The following is a 10,724-nucleotide window of genomic DNA, read 5'->3' on the forward strand; positions in this document are numbered from 1 at the left end:
ATATATGCTAAAGGAAAAAGGAAGTTGAAAGAGTAATCAAACTTGAGTACTTTGATAAGAAAGAATATCAACTTTTTACTCTGAAATGCGAGGCCAGAAAGTCAGAATCTCATTCCTAAATATTGTTCAATGACTTAGTCAATTAGGCATATTTTGGGACAAGAATATATTAAATGGTGAATAGAATAACAGAGTGGTAAATGTTGCTAATTAGTGGTGTTCTGTATCACACTTTGAATTCCCCAACCCTGCAAGACAATCAAGCTAATTAGTGCTGTGATAATTTTTTTAAGGGTGTAAAAAACTTGCATTGGCTATGTGCTGAATTGGTAGAAATCCACCACCCACAACAAGTATTAGTTTTCTGTCATAAAGGATCTAAAATCCCACTTGAATGCCAATCTGAAAGTAATCTATCAACATTTTCAAAACAACAATTCATTATCATATTTCTATTCATGATCCCTCCAAACATGATGATTAGCAAATGAGAGAACAGGGAAAGAATATGGGAACCAAACTTCAATGAAACATCTATTACTTTTATTTCCATGATTAATCAAACTTCAACAGTCTAGTATCCAAACCCAAATCTAAATTCACCCCACACAAAAAGAAAAAAAAAAAAGGAAAATGAAACAAACTCAACAAATTCACCCTGAAAATAGTATAATAATCTCCAGATCACACAACCCCACTTCCTTAAAAACCATGAACTTTGATCTGGTTCTTGTCCACAAGCTTTTCTTTGATAAGGAAGTTCATAACATTGGTGCGCTGATCGCCCTGGAGTTGGATCACCTTGCCAAGATTTTTGTCCTGGACAACATTCCCATTACAACAGAACTCTTTCTTGAGGTCTTTGAGGATCTTAGAGTAGCTGAAATTCTGGTTCAATCCTTCAACTGTGGTTATGCTTTTCTTGCCATTCCTCTGCTGAACTCGGAGATGAACATAACCACCTTTGGAATTAGCAGAACTCTTGGTCTCGGCGAATGGATCGAAGGATGATGGGATCTGAACGTCTATGTCAACCATGAACTTTGCTTGCTGAAAACTTGAAAACTCTGTATCTGTTGCTATAATATTTAACACAAAAACAACTTGTTAGGCTATAATAATCTTGAAAGAAACAGAAATATCATATTATTAATCAAATCTATTTATAGATGTTTCAGAAATCACGTTCAACAAAGAACAACAAGAATATAATTTTACAATTCAATCGAATCATTTGAAAAAGAGAAATATCCACCAAACTTGCGTATGTCTTGCAAAAACTACCTTCAGGCTTTGATTGGTTTCTACCATGAAAAAACCAGGATTCTTTTGAACCCAGTTTTCCAAATAATCAGAAGATTTAACTTTTTGCTATGAAGAAACTCGGAAATAATGTTCAAAAGAACACAAGAAATTCCAGTAAAAGCCGGTTCGATTAAATTAAGGGTAATAAATTCTAAACCCACACCAAACATAACAAAAGAGAAAGTAACCAAGCTTGCATATGCATGGCTTTGAGAAAAACGACAGAAAGAAAGAATTCTCTGGTTCTATTGCATAATCAAGTTCAAAGCAAAACCCAGAACTGATCGGAACCCAGTTACATAAAACCTTAAAGTAAGAAATATATGAAGAACTAACGAATTCTATCAAGAAAAGAACAAAACAATTAAACCCACATGTTAAATTACAATTTCAAAGAGAGCTAACCTTGAAAGTCTGAAACTTGAGATTTTAGCTTCTCTGTTACACGATTAAAAATGATTTGAGACACAGAGAGAGAATATATAGAGGACAGAAGTCGGTTGGGCGTCCTTCTTGGCCGACTCGGATTAAAAAAAACCAGTAGGTGCCACGTGGACGGTTAAATGATGAAGAATATTCAAATTGGATGGTGGATGTTGAGTTTTTCGTATTGTAATTAGGATTAATTTATTCTAACACGCTAAAGAAGAATTGGGTTCCACGGAATTGTATGCGGCTTGAATGGGCCTTACGTGGCAGAGCATGAGTGGAAGAAGAATCCAGAAAGGAAAAGAACATTCATCCAACGTCTAAAATTGTCTATGTGCGTACAGGTCCAGCTGGCATATTATCTGGGACGTTCTTCTACAATGGACCTGTTCAATTATATTTGAGATTTAAGGCCAAAAAGAAATGCAAGTCTTTTGTGTTATGTTTCAATTGGGTGTTGTATATAACCTGGTTTCCTCCTATCATTGTTTTGAAACTCGGCTTGATCCGATCAGTTAAATCGGTTCCACTGAGACCAAGGCCTTCACCGTATTGAATTACCGATTTTCTTATTCACCAAAAACCCTAAAAATTGAGATGATGATCGACATACAGTTGAAAGTTGGGAGGTTGAGGGTTTTGAAGAGGAAAGGCCGGTGAGTGAAATGGTAGCAACGAAGGTGATTTTCGGTGAGTAAATTGATCAAAAATTGAAAAAAAAACCTACAGCAGCAGCAACTAGTTGTTACCAACGATTAGCAAGGAGAACGGAGGTGAGGTGAGATGGGTTTTGGTTAGGAGATTGAGAGGAGTATTTTCATGGTGATGAGTTGGGTTGTCAACACATACAATGGTGAGATCTGGAGTGGATTATCAACGCCGACGGTGGTGAGATCTAACTTAAATCAAACCGATTTCGACCAAATCTTGGATAGATTTTCTACGGAATGGCTCAAGGAATATTGATATTGCATTTAGTGTGTTATCAATTACCACAACCAACCAACCAATCAATTGCCGAATTGTATTTGATGTGTGTTTGCTAAATTTCAAACTTATAAGGACTTGACAAATTTCATGAGTGTATTTGCTTAATTTTAAACTTTTAAACTCTCAGATTCACCAACCGATCAAACCGGTCAACTCAGGACCTAACAAGCAACTTTGCCAAGTTTTCACCCCCGGTTAGTTCATATGAAGAAAAAGTTGATATTCAAAAGCTCTTTAATAGTTACAATATAAAAATGGAAGATCCAAACTTGTATTTTCTGTAATATATTGGAAATAAAATCAATCCATCATAATGTGATATATCTTCAATATATTCATTCTATATGACCGATCATTCAAGAGAGGTGTGTATTGGAAATCCAATCGATCGATCAATAAAAGGCATCTTTCTATCATGCGTCATGATGTGATATATCTTCGATATACTAGTTCTATATAACCTATCAATCAAGAGACAATGTCTGCTTTGAATACATAATCCATCACGTTTTCGCCTTTGAGCCTTACAACCCAAAACGCATCTTGACAGTTTAGGAGCAGATCTTGTCACAACCAACCAATCGATTATAAAGAAGTGATTTACACAAACACCTTCAACCAGCTGTTTACAACAAAACCAATATGTTTTTTACATGCATTTCAAATGGCTTGAACAAAACAAGCACCAAGCTGAGTTGGGGAAGAATAGCATGTTGTGTATACGTGCAACGGTTACTTAGTTGAATTACTACAAAAGATCATAAACATCAAAGAATAAAATGAAAATACAAACCAAAATTTTAACTGCTTGGGGCATCTGGTAAATGTTTGAGGTCCATCTCGACTTGGTGGATCGTCCATTGCATATTTTCCAGTTTCTGCAATAAATGTCAATATGAGTCACTTGCAGGAACTGATTGTGAATATACTGATTACAAGCTGATATTACCTTTACAATGTCATGGTACTGCCTTGCAATATTATCAAAGCGAGGATCAACACCTTGATACTCACGAAGACGTGTAACCTGGTAAGAAGTTGAAATGTAGATCAATGATTAAACCCTAGAACAGGATAGAGAACCTAAAGAGAAATTATATTAACAAAAATCTCAAGCCAAGAGTTGGCATGACAAATACTTGTATGCAACCACATAACAAAAGTCTCAAGCCACGACTTGTAATGATCACAAAGCAAATGCAGAAGCATAAAAAAAAATTCTTTTAAGACATTGTAACATAAGAAACAGAACAAACCGCTTTATTATATGCAACTGAAGCTTCTTCTGTAGCCTCAACAAGATATTTCCTGGAACAAAAGCACAAGACTGATCAAAATCCTGAAAAAGAACCACAGATTAACAATGGTGAGTGTCATTGTTTAAGTACCTTATTTTATGTAGAGCTGGTATTGATTCCTGAGTATAAGTTCCAAGGAGGAGAACATGCTCCAGAACCCTAAGAAGATGAACAAACATATTACAATCACTAATAAAAAAAAAACATAAAACTACTGCCACATTAACCCCTCTACAAGAAACAAATTATCCATAACTTGTTTTCATCACATTATGCAAATCATTGATGAACTGATTTAATCAATGAAAAGCCATGCAGCTCTATTGGCACAAGAATTGACCCAAAATCAGCAACAATGGAAACTAACCTTAATTTTGCACTCATGGTCTCACACCGTTTACACAGCCAAGTTTTTTGAAGTTCATCCTATACAATATTCAGCAAGTAAATTTTGAGGTCAGTTGGAGGAATGAAAGAATGATAAAAAGAAATCAGAATCAACAATAAAATGTTGATGCATATCATTTTCTGTATATTTACAAGGTGGAGTCCTTACATATTTGTGTTGATGTTGCAACTTCAAATCTTTGACAAGTTTAATGAGCACTCCAAGTATTTGTTCTAAGACCTTCCCAAGACAGAAAATAAAATTACGTTACAAGTCACACACAAGAAAAATCGCCACTTAAAAACATAATATCATATAATACAAGCAAAACTTTTGCTAATATAAAGATCATTTTAAAGATAAAATTAAATATATAAGCTCCCCTTCACCCACATTGTAATATTCAGCAAATTTTCTATCTGCTGAGTAGAGGTCCTCACGCAAAGCCGCTTCCTCCCTTTCAATCTCTTCAATTATCATCTTAACCCTGATCAAATGAAACGTAGTACTACATCTAAGTCAGTATATTCAGTTTTGAAAAACAAAAAACAAAATCAGAAAGTTTCATGAATAAGAGATCAATTCCATAGGGATCATGTCAAAAATAAAACAAGTTGGTAGTATAAAACACATGAACAATAAACAGTTTCAGGCCAAGGAATGCAGTAAAAGAAATCGACTCAGAGAAACTCAAACCTTTCTGGAAGACGAGCACTTGATGTATGACTACCAGAAGATGAATCTGCAACAAGGAAAAGAAACATAACATTAGGCTTATAACCACTTCATACAGAGGCCATTTAACATTGCGCAGCAGCTTGTTTAACCACAGGTTTTGAGTATTAGACATGCATATGCTTCAAGGTCAGTTACGCTCCCCTCAATCATTTCCCACACAGAACATCAGCCAATTATTACAACCACAACTGATTTGGTCATCAATTACCTTATCACAAACAGTTAAACACTCATGTCTACCGTCTATTCCACAAATTAAAGATGGAAAATATGTTTATTCACAGAATGTTACAAAGGATAAATAACTGTCGACATTAGTATATCACAAAGAGACACCACATATCATTCAAACATCTCATTAAAAGGAAAAGAAAAAAAGAGGTGAGATATATGACACTACCAATGTCATCGATGAAGGCATCCGCTAACTTATCACATTTAGCTTTTAGTCGTGCCTCAATCTCACGACAAACAGATAGCTGATATTCTGTCGTATCCTACAATATCAAAGTCACAGCTTCACAAGAAAGTTTCGGATATGACATATCTTCTAATAAAAATTTTGACTTTACATAAATTCATCTGAAAATTAAGTATGCTAGAAGAAAATAAATCAAATAAAGAGAAAAATGCAAATAAGAGGTTATGATTCCTTTGCAACAGGAACCAATTACGAAAACTTTATATTTATTATTGCATGGGATTATCATACCACGGACAATGGTGTTTGTTGGAGCTGAGATTGCCACAAATAAGCAGGGGTTATGCCAAGAAAGCGATTAGGAACACCACCAACTCCAGGTTCGGCATCATTAGAGCTAAGGGCACTGTTCACCAAACTATTGGTATAATTCATTGAAGTAGAGCTTGAGTTGATTGTGACACTGGTGCTTGTACTATCAAGCGAACTACGTGACATTGTACTCCACTTTTCAATTTCTTCTTCAAGAATTTCACCATCTTTTGATATAAGTGGAAGCCTCAGCCTTTGTGCTGCTTCTGCAACAACCAACCTGTGCTCTAGAGTTTCATAAACCTAAAATGTAAAAATTTTGAATCAAAGAAAAAAAAATCTCAAAGCCACAGCTCTCCACTCCACTACCAACACTATTACCATAGTATCAAGCACAGGTAAAATCAAATTTCAAACGGATATAAACGAAGAACCCAATTGTAGAAATTAAAACCTGAGGAGAGTTCTTCAAACCAAGTTGCGAGTATAGTCCCTGAACATCACGAATGCCTCCAAGATTAGCAACCGAAACACCCTGTTGATATCCCTCCACCATAGCAATCGCTTCACAGTAAATCGCCTACATTAACCCCCGCCACAACACCCAAAAAAAATTCCCATTTCAAAACCACTCATTATCACATAAAATCACCATCTCAACTACAAACAAAAAACCCATAAGCTAATCTAACAAATGCACACAGTTTTTACTTTTTATCAAGTGCTTCACAAGACATCAGCTACAACAAAAACAAACAAAAGGGTATTTCTAATATGCGAAAAAAAAAAAAAAAAAGACACCGTTGAGAAATTTAAGTTAAAATTAAATCACATTACCATGGCTTCTAAATACCGCAATCTCTCTCTAGACATTTCCTCTCTCGCCTGCAAAAATATTTAAAAAAAAATGCTTAAAATTTTAAAATTCAGTGAATTGAACAGATGAATTAAGGTAAGGAAGAGAGAATGTACAAGTTGGAGATCGTAGAAGGTGGATTTGGAAACGAGAGAGCCATCAGGAGCCAAGCAGTGGCGTTCCAGCAGATCAATCACTTGGCTGACGTCTGCCGGGAGATTTTGGTCTCCTCCTGGTAAACTCTTCACCATTTGAGGAAGAAAACGATGCCGTTTTCGGTGGTTGTTTCGGGCGACAGATGAAAGTGGACACTGTGATTTGTGAAGTGAAACTCAACCAAAACAAAAGGCCGGCCTTTTGGAAACTTGAATTTCAATTCAAGCATGAACAGAAAGAAGGGTGTTTAGTTTACTAAAATGCCCCTAAAGTTTTTTATTTAAATAAGTCATGCATATTATCAAGATCATGAGGGCTTTCTAGTAATTACATGAGAACTCCCAAATCCTTTAAATGGGGCAAAATTTTGTAACGTCGAGCTTTGTCAGTTCAAGCTGAAAATTCAGAATCGGAATCCACAAAACTGGTTATTGATTTTTTTTTTTGGCTTTAAAGTTATAATTTTTATGGAAATAAACCGAGTTTCGAAGGATATAAGGAGCTCCTTGAAGAAACTTGATTTGAATCCCAGTGATTCGTTGAACAAACTCGATAAAAATCCCAGAAATCCCTTGAAGAAACCCCATTTAAATCCCAGTAAGTCTCATCCCCTCTCTCTCTGTAAGTATTGAGGCTGATTGGTGTTTTCTAATTGGTTGGTGAGAAAGTGAAGGGAAATAGCTGAAAGGGAAGAATAATGATGTTTTGGGGTTTCCCGGAAACTTCGAGATTTCAGCTGAATTGAAATATCTCGCAGTTGAATGATGCAGCTAAAGATAATACTAATTGTGGAATTTGTATATTTTTTTATGAGATTTTAGAGGTGGGTTTAACTTTTTTAACTTATTTTTCGAGAACAGGATCGTCTCGAGAGAAGGCAAAGCCTCCAAGTTTAGTTGGGTTGTGTCTTGGAGTTGTTGGCAAGCATTTGGAGGATATTATAGAGGATTTGGGTGAGATTGCAGCTAGCTTTCCGGCAGATATTAAGGTCGTGAAGTACATATTTTTCTTTTTGGGAATCCTTATTTTTTGTGTTCAGTATAGTATTTTTGTTATACATGTGAAGAGTGGGAATGAGCATGCAAGGGTTTAGATCGGTTTTGTATATTGGGATTCATTGACTAGGCTTAGATAGTTAGATTGATGCTATGTATCTGGCCATTATGACATAACTTTTACATTTGAATTCCCATCTGGGAAATGATTGTTTCACTTTTTCTAACGTTTAAATCCATGTATTTGAGTGTCAGATAGCAATTGCTGCAATTGCCCGGAGAAGAAAGTTACTATCGGACGATGTTATTATTTCTTTAGCTGACAGTTCCTGGGAAATTCTTGATATATCTGGTTCGGATGTTTCTGATTCTGGTTTAGGGAAAGTGGCTGAAATGTGTAAATCTTTAAGAGCAGTGGATATAAGGTACAAAATTTTATCATTTTTATTTCTTAATTTAAGTTATCCTAGGGAGAAGTTAGAAGGTTGCAACACTAAAGAGGAAGAAATTATATATTGACCTATATTTTCTACTTCATAATTTTCATGATGCTGTTTGACTAAAGGAGAAATTGATATTCCTAACTAATGCTAGGCTCCTAAATTTCATATGTTCTCCTATTCCATTCTGGTTTTGGAAATCTCCAATTATAATGATGCATTTTTAATGCAGCCGCTGCGACAATATTACTGCTGCTGGTGTTTCTGAACTCGTGCAGTACTGCCACTCACTGGAGACACTGAGATGTGGGTACGGTCTTTTCTAAAAACAAAATAAAAGCTTTGAATTAAATTTATATAATGTGTCGACTTGCAAGCTTTTCAATATGAAGATATTCTGTCTTTTGCATACCCTTTGCTCTCCAAGACTGTAACAGTTTTATATTAGTCCGAAAATAAGAACATAAAGTATCCTAATGCTTTGTTTCTGGTTGCTTCTTTGGCAGGGAAACAGTGGGATTAGAGAATGTCATTATCACTACCTAATCTTTGATAGGCTTCTTACTTTATACTTTCAAAATGAGTAGATTGCTGGAATGAAAACTAATGGAAAAAAACGTTTGTATGAATAGACAACCAAGTATAATGTATATTACAAGAGTGTTAGCATTACTTTAAATTTTTATGTAGTTAGTAAGATTTCAGATTTGCGTTTGCTGTGCCTCAGTTTGCATGTAAGTACACGCTCCTAGCTTTGTTAAATTGTCATAAAATATTGAATGACTCAGATTCTTGGAAAATAAATGGTATTTAAATTTGTTAATCATTTAACTTTCAATATCTTTCCCATGTTTATTCTATCTCGTGTCATTTAGCCGGCCTAGGACTTGGTATTGGGATTTTTGACTAGGATAAAAATTGTACAACAGGCTATGAACCAAAGTTAATGTTGCAGAGGATCCCCAAGGAGTGAGTACACTGCACGAAGATGCTTGAGTATATTAAAACCAAGCCTGAATGATGTGGAGGGAGATTCCTGGGAGGAACTTATTACTACAGAGATTGGTCATGGTGCACAGTCATTGCGATGGCTTGTGTGGGTATGGAGATTCCTGGGATCTGTTGCACTCCTTTTCTAATATTTTTTTTCTCTGGAAACTCACTCCTTGCCCCTTTTTTTTCAGCCAAAGATTGATAACGATTCATTGGAGATGTTGTCCACAGAATGCCCACGTATTATGGTAAATCCAAAGCCATCACCATTTGGTTTCAGAGGATTTGAAGTTCCGAGGGAAGCATTTCCAGATATTGTATTGGACGAGCCATATGTCAAGGACATTAATCCCATAACATGGGCAGTGCGTGGACTTGGACCGAAGGTTGCATCTCTTGTTTCGAACCCCAATGAGTTGTCCATGGCAGAAAAGTTTAGACTTGCTTTTGTGGAAAGGGACACACGCCTGGCACCAAAACGTGCTAAGAACGCAAGGCAACATCAACGGCGTGCTGAGAGAGAGTGGATGATGGGGAGCACCAGTGCCAAAGCCATAGCTCTGGCTGCAAAACATAGCAAATCTCTTAACAGCCGGAAGTAGAATTTGGAACGTTTACACATGTTGCATATCCATGAGAAGCTCTAAGAGGTTTTTTTTTTGGGGGGGTCTGTATACTAATTGTATATTTGGAATCTGCATAATATAATATGGTTCTGTAGCAAAAAAGAACTGATGCTTACAAGCACCAATTTTATTGCCTTAAAAAGTTTTTGTAAAAATGTGGAATATTAAATGTTCAACAGAAAGAAACAACCGAGTTAAAAAGAACATAATTTTAATAACGGTAGTATTATACTTACAATCATTGTTTTAAAATCCGGATCAGAGGGTAATCCATTTTGCTGCCCGAGTCATGGGTTAACCAGTCCAACTGATTGGACCGATTAGTTGGACTAATGATGTCAGCGACAATTTTATTTTTAAAAAATCACATATTAATCCTTTAAATTTTAATATATTACAAAAATTTTCCTAAAAAAGTTTAAATTAGTCTTTAAAATTTTTATTTTTTTCAAATATGCCATAAAAGTTTAATTAATCCCTAAACTTTTGACCCATCTTCAAAACATCCCTATAAAATTACAAAGTAACCCTTATAATTTTGAAATATTACAAAAACCCCTCTAAGATGCTCTTAGTGATGGCAATGGACCGGGCCAAGACCGGGTACCCCTGGGCCCAAGCCCAAGCCCGACCTCATGACAAAGGCCCAAGCTCGGCCCGAGCCCGTCCCGATGGGTTTTTTGTAACCTCAGGCCTGGCCCAAGCCCATCCATTTTTATAATATGAATTTTTAAATATTCATAAATTTCATTTTTTTTTTTTTAATTCTAAACATAG

The 10,724-nt window shown here is 35.7% G+C and overlaps 3 protein-coding genes across 5 annotated transcripts; 1 reads left to right on the forward strand and 2 right to left on the reverse strand.

The window, feature by feature from the left end:
- Positions 1-521: 521 nt before the first annotated feature.
- LOC116137258 (protein translation factor SUI1 homolog) lies at positions 522-1,816 on the reverse strand. Of its 2 annotated transcripts, none has more exons than XM_031422944.1 (2): positions 1,711-1,816; positions 522-1,079 (listed from the first exon to the last, which is right to left on the reverse strand). In XM_031422944.1, the coding sequence occupies exon 2, from the start codon at positions 1,036-1,038 to the stop codon at positions 703-705; it is 336 nt and encodes a 111-aa protein (XP_031278804.1). In that variant the 5' UTR covers positions 1,039-1,079; positions 1,711-1,816; the 3' UTR covers positions 522-702. The 2 variants fall into 2 exon arrangements, with proteins under 2 accessions (XP_031278804.1, XP_031278805.1); XM_031422945.1 differs by having other exon boundaries at positions 522-1,073; positions 1,711-1,810.
- Positions 1,817-3,007: 1,191 nt separating this feature from the next.
- Positions 3,008-7,100, reverse strand: LOC116137257 (AUGMIN subunit 4). 2 transcript variants are annotated; one of them, XM_031422943.1, is made up of 14 exons: positions 6,854-7,100; positions 6,719-6,766; positions 6,336-6,461; positions 5,861-6,184; positions 5,549-5,645; positions 5,107-5,152; positions 4,804-4,897; positions 4,579-4,650; positions 4,390-4,448; positions 4,113-4,181; positions 3,981-4,032; positions 3,674-3,751; positions 3,518-3,602; positions 3,008-3,346 (listed from the first exon to the last, which is right to left on the reverse strand). In XM_031422943.1, exons 1-13 carry the CDS (start codon positions 6,986-6,988, stop codon positions 3,525-3,527), a joined length of 1,278 nt encoding a protein of 425 aa, XP_031278803.1. In that variant the 5' UTR covers positions 6,989-7,100; the 3' UTR covers positions 3,008-3,346; positions 3,518-3,524. The 2 variants fall into 2 exon arrangements, with proteins under 2 accessions (XP_031278803.1, XP_031278801.1); XM_031422941.1 differs by having other exon boundaries at positions 3,008-3,602.
- A 161-nt stretch (positions 7,101-7,261) lies between these two features.
- Positions 7,262-10,119, forward strand: LOC116137244. Its single transcript, XM_031422929.1, has 6 exons — positions 7,262-7,490; positions 7,754-7,881; positions 8,144-8,313; positions 8,561-8,638; positions 9,284-9,428; positions 9,513-10,119. The coding sequence occupies exons 1-6, from the start codon at positions 7,361-7,363 to the stop codon at positions 9,921-9,923; spliced, it is 1,062 nt and encodes a 353-aa protein (XP_031278789.1). The 5' UTR covers positions 7,262-7,360; the 3' UTR covers positions 9,924-10,119.
- Positions 10,120-10,724: the final 605 nt, after the last annotated feature.

Source organism: Pistacia vera, unplaced genomic scaffold (assembly GCF_008641045.1).
Source record: "Pistacia vera cultivar Batoury unplaced genomic scaffold, PisVer_v2 Contig321, whole genome shotgun sequence".
In the NCBI taxonomy this organism is placed as follows: Eukaryota; Viridiplantae; Streptophyta; class Magnoliopsida; order Sapindales; family Anacardiaceae; genus Pistacia; species Pistacia vera.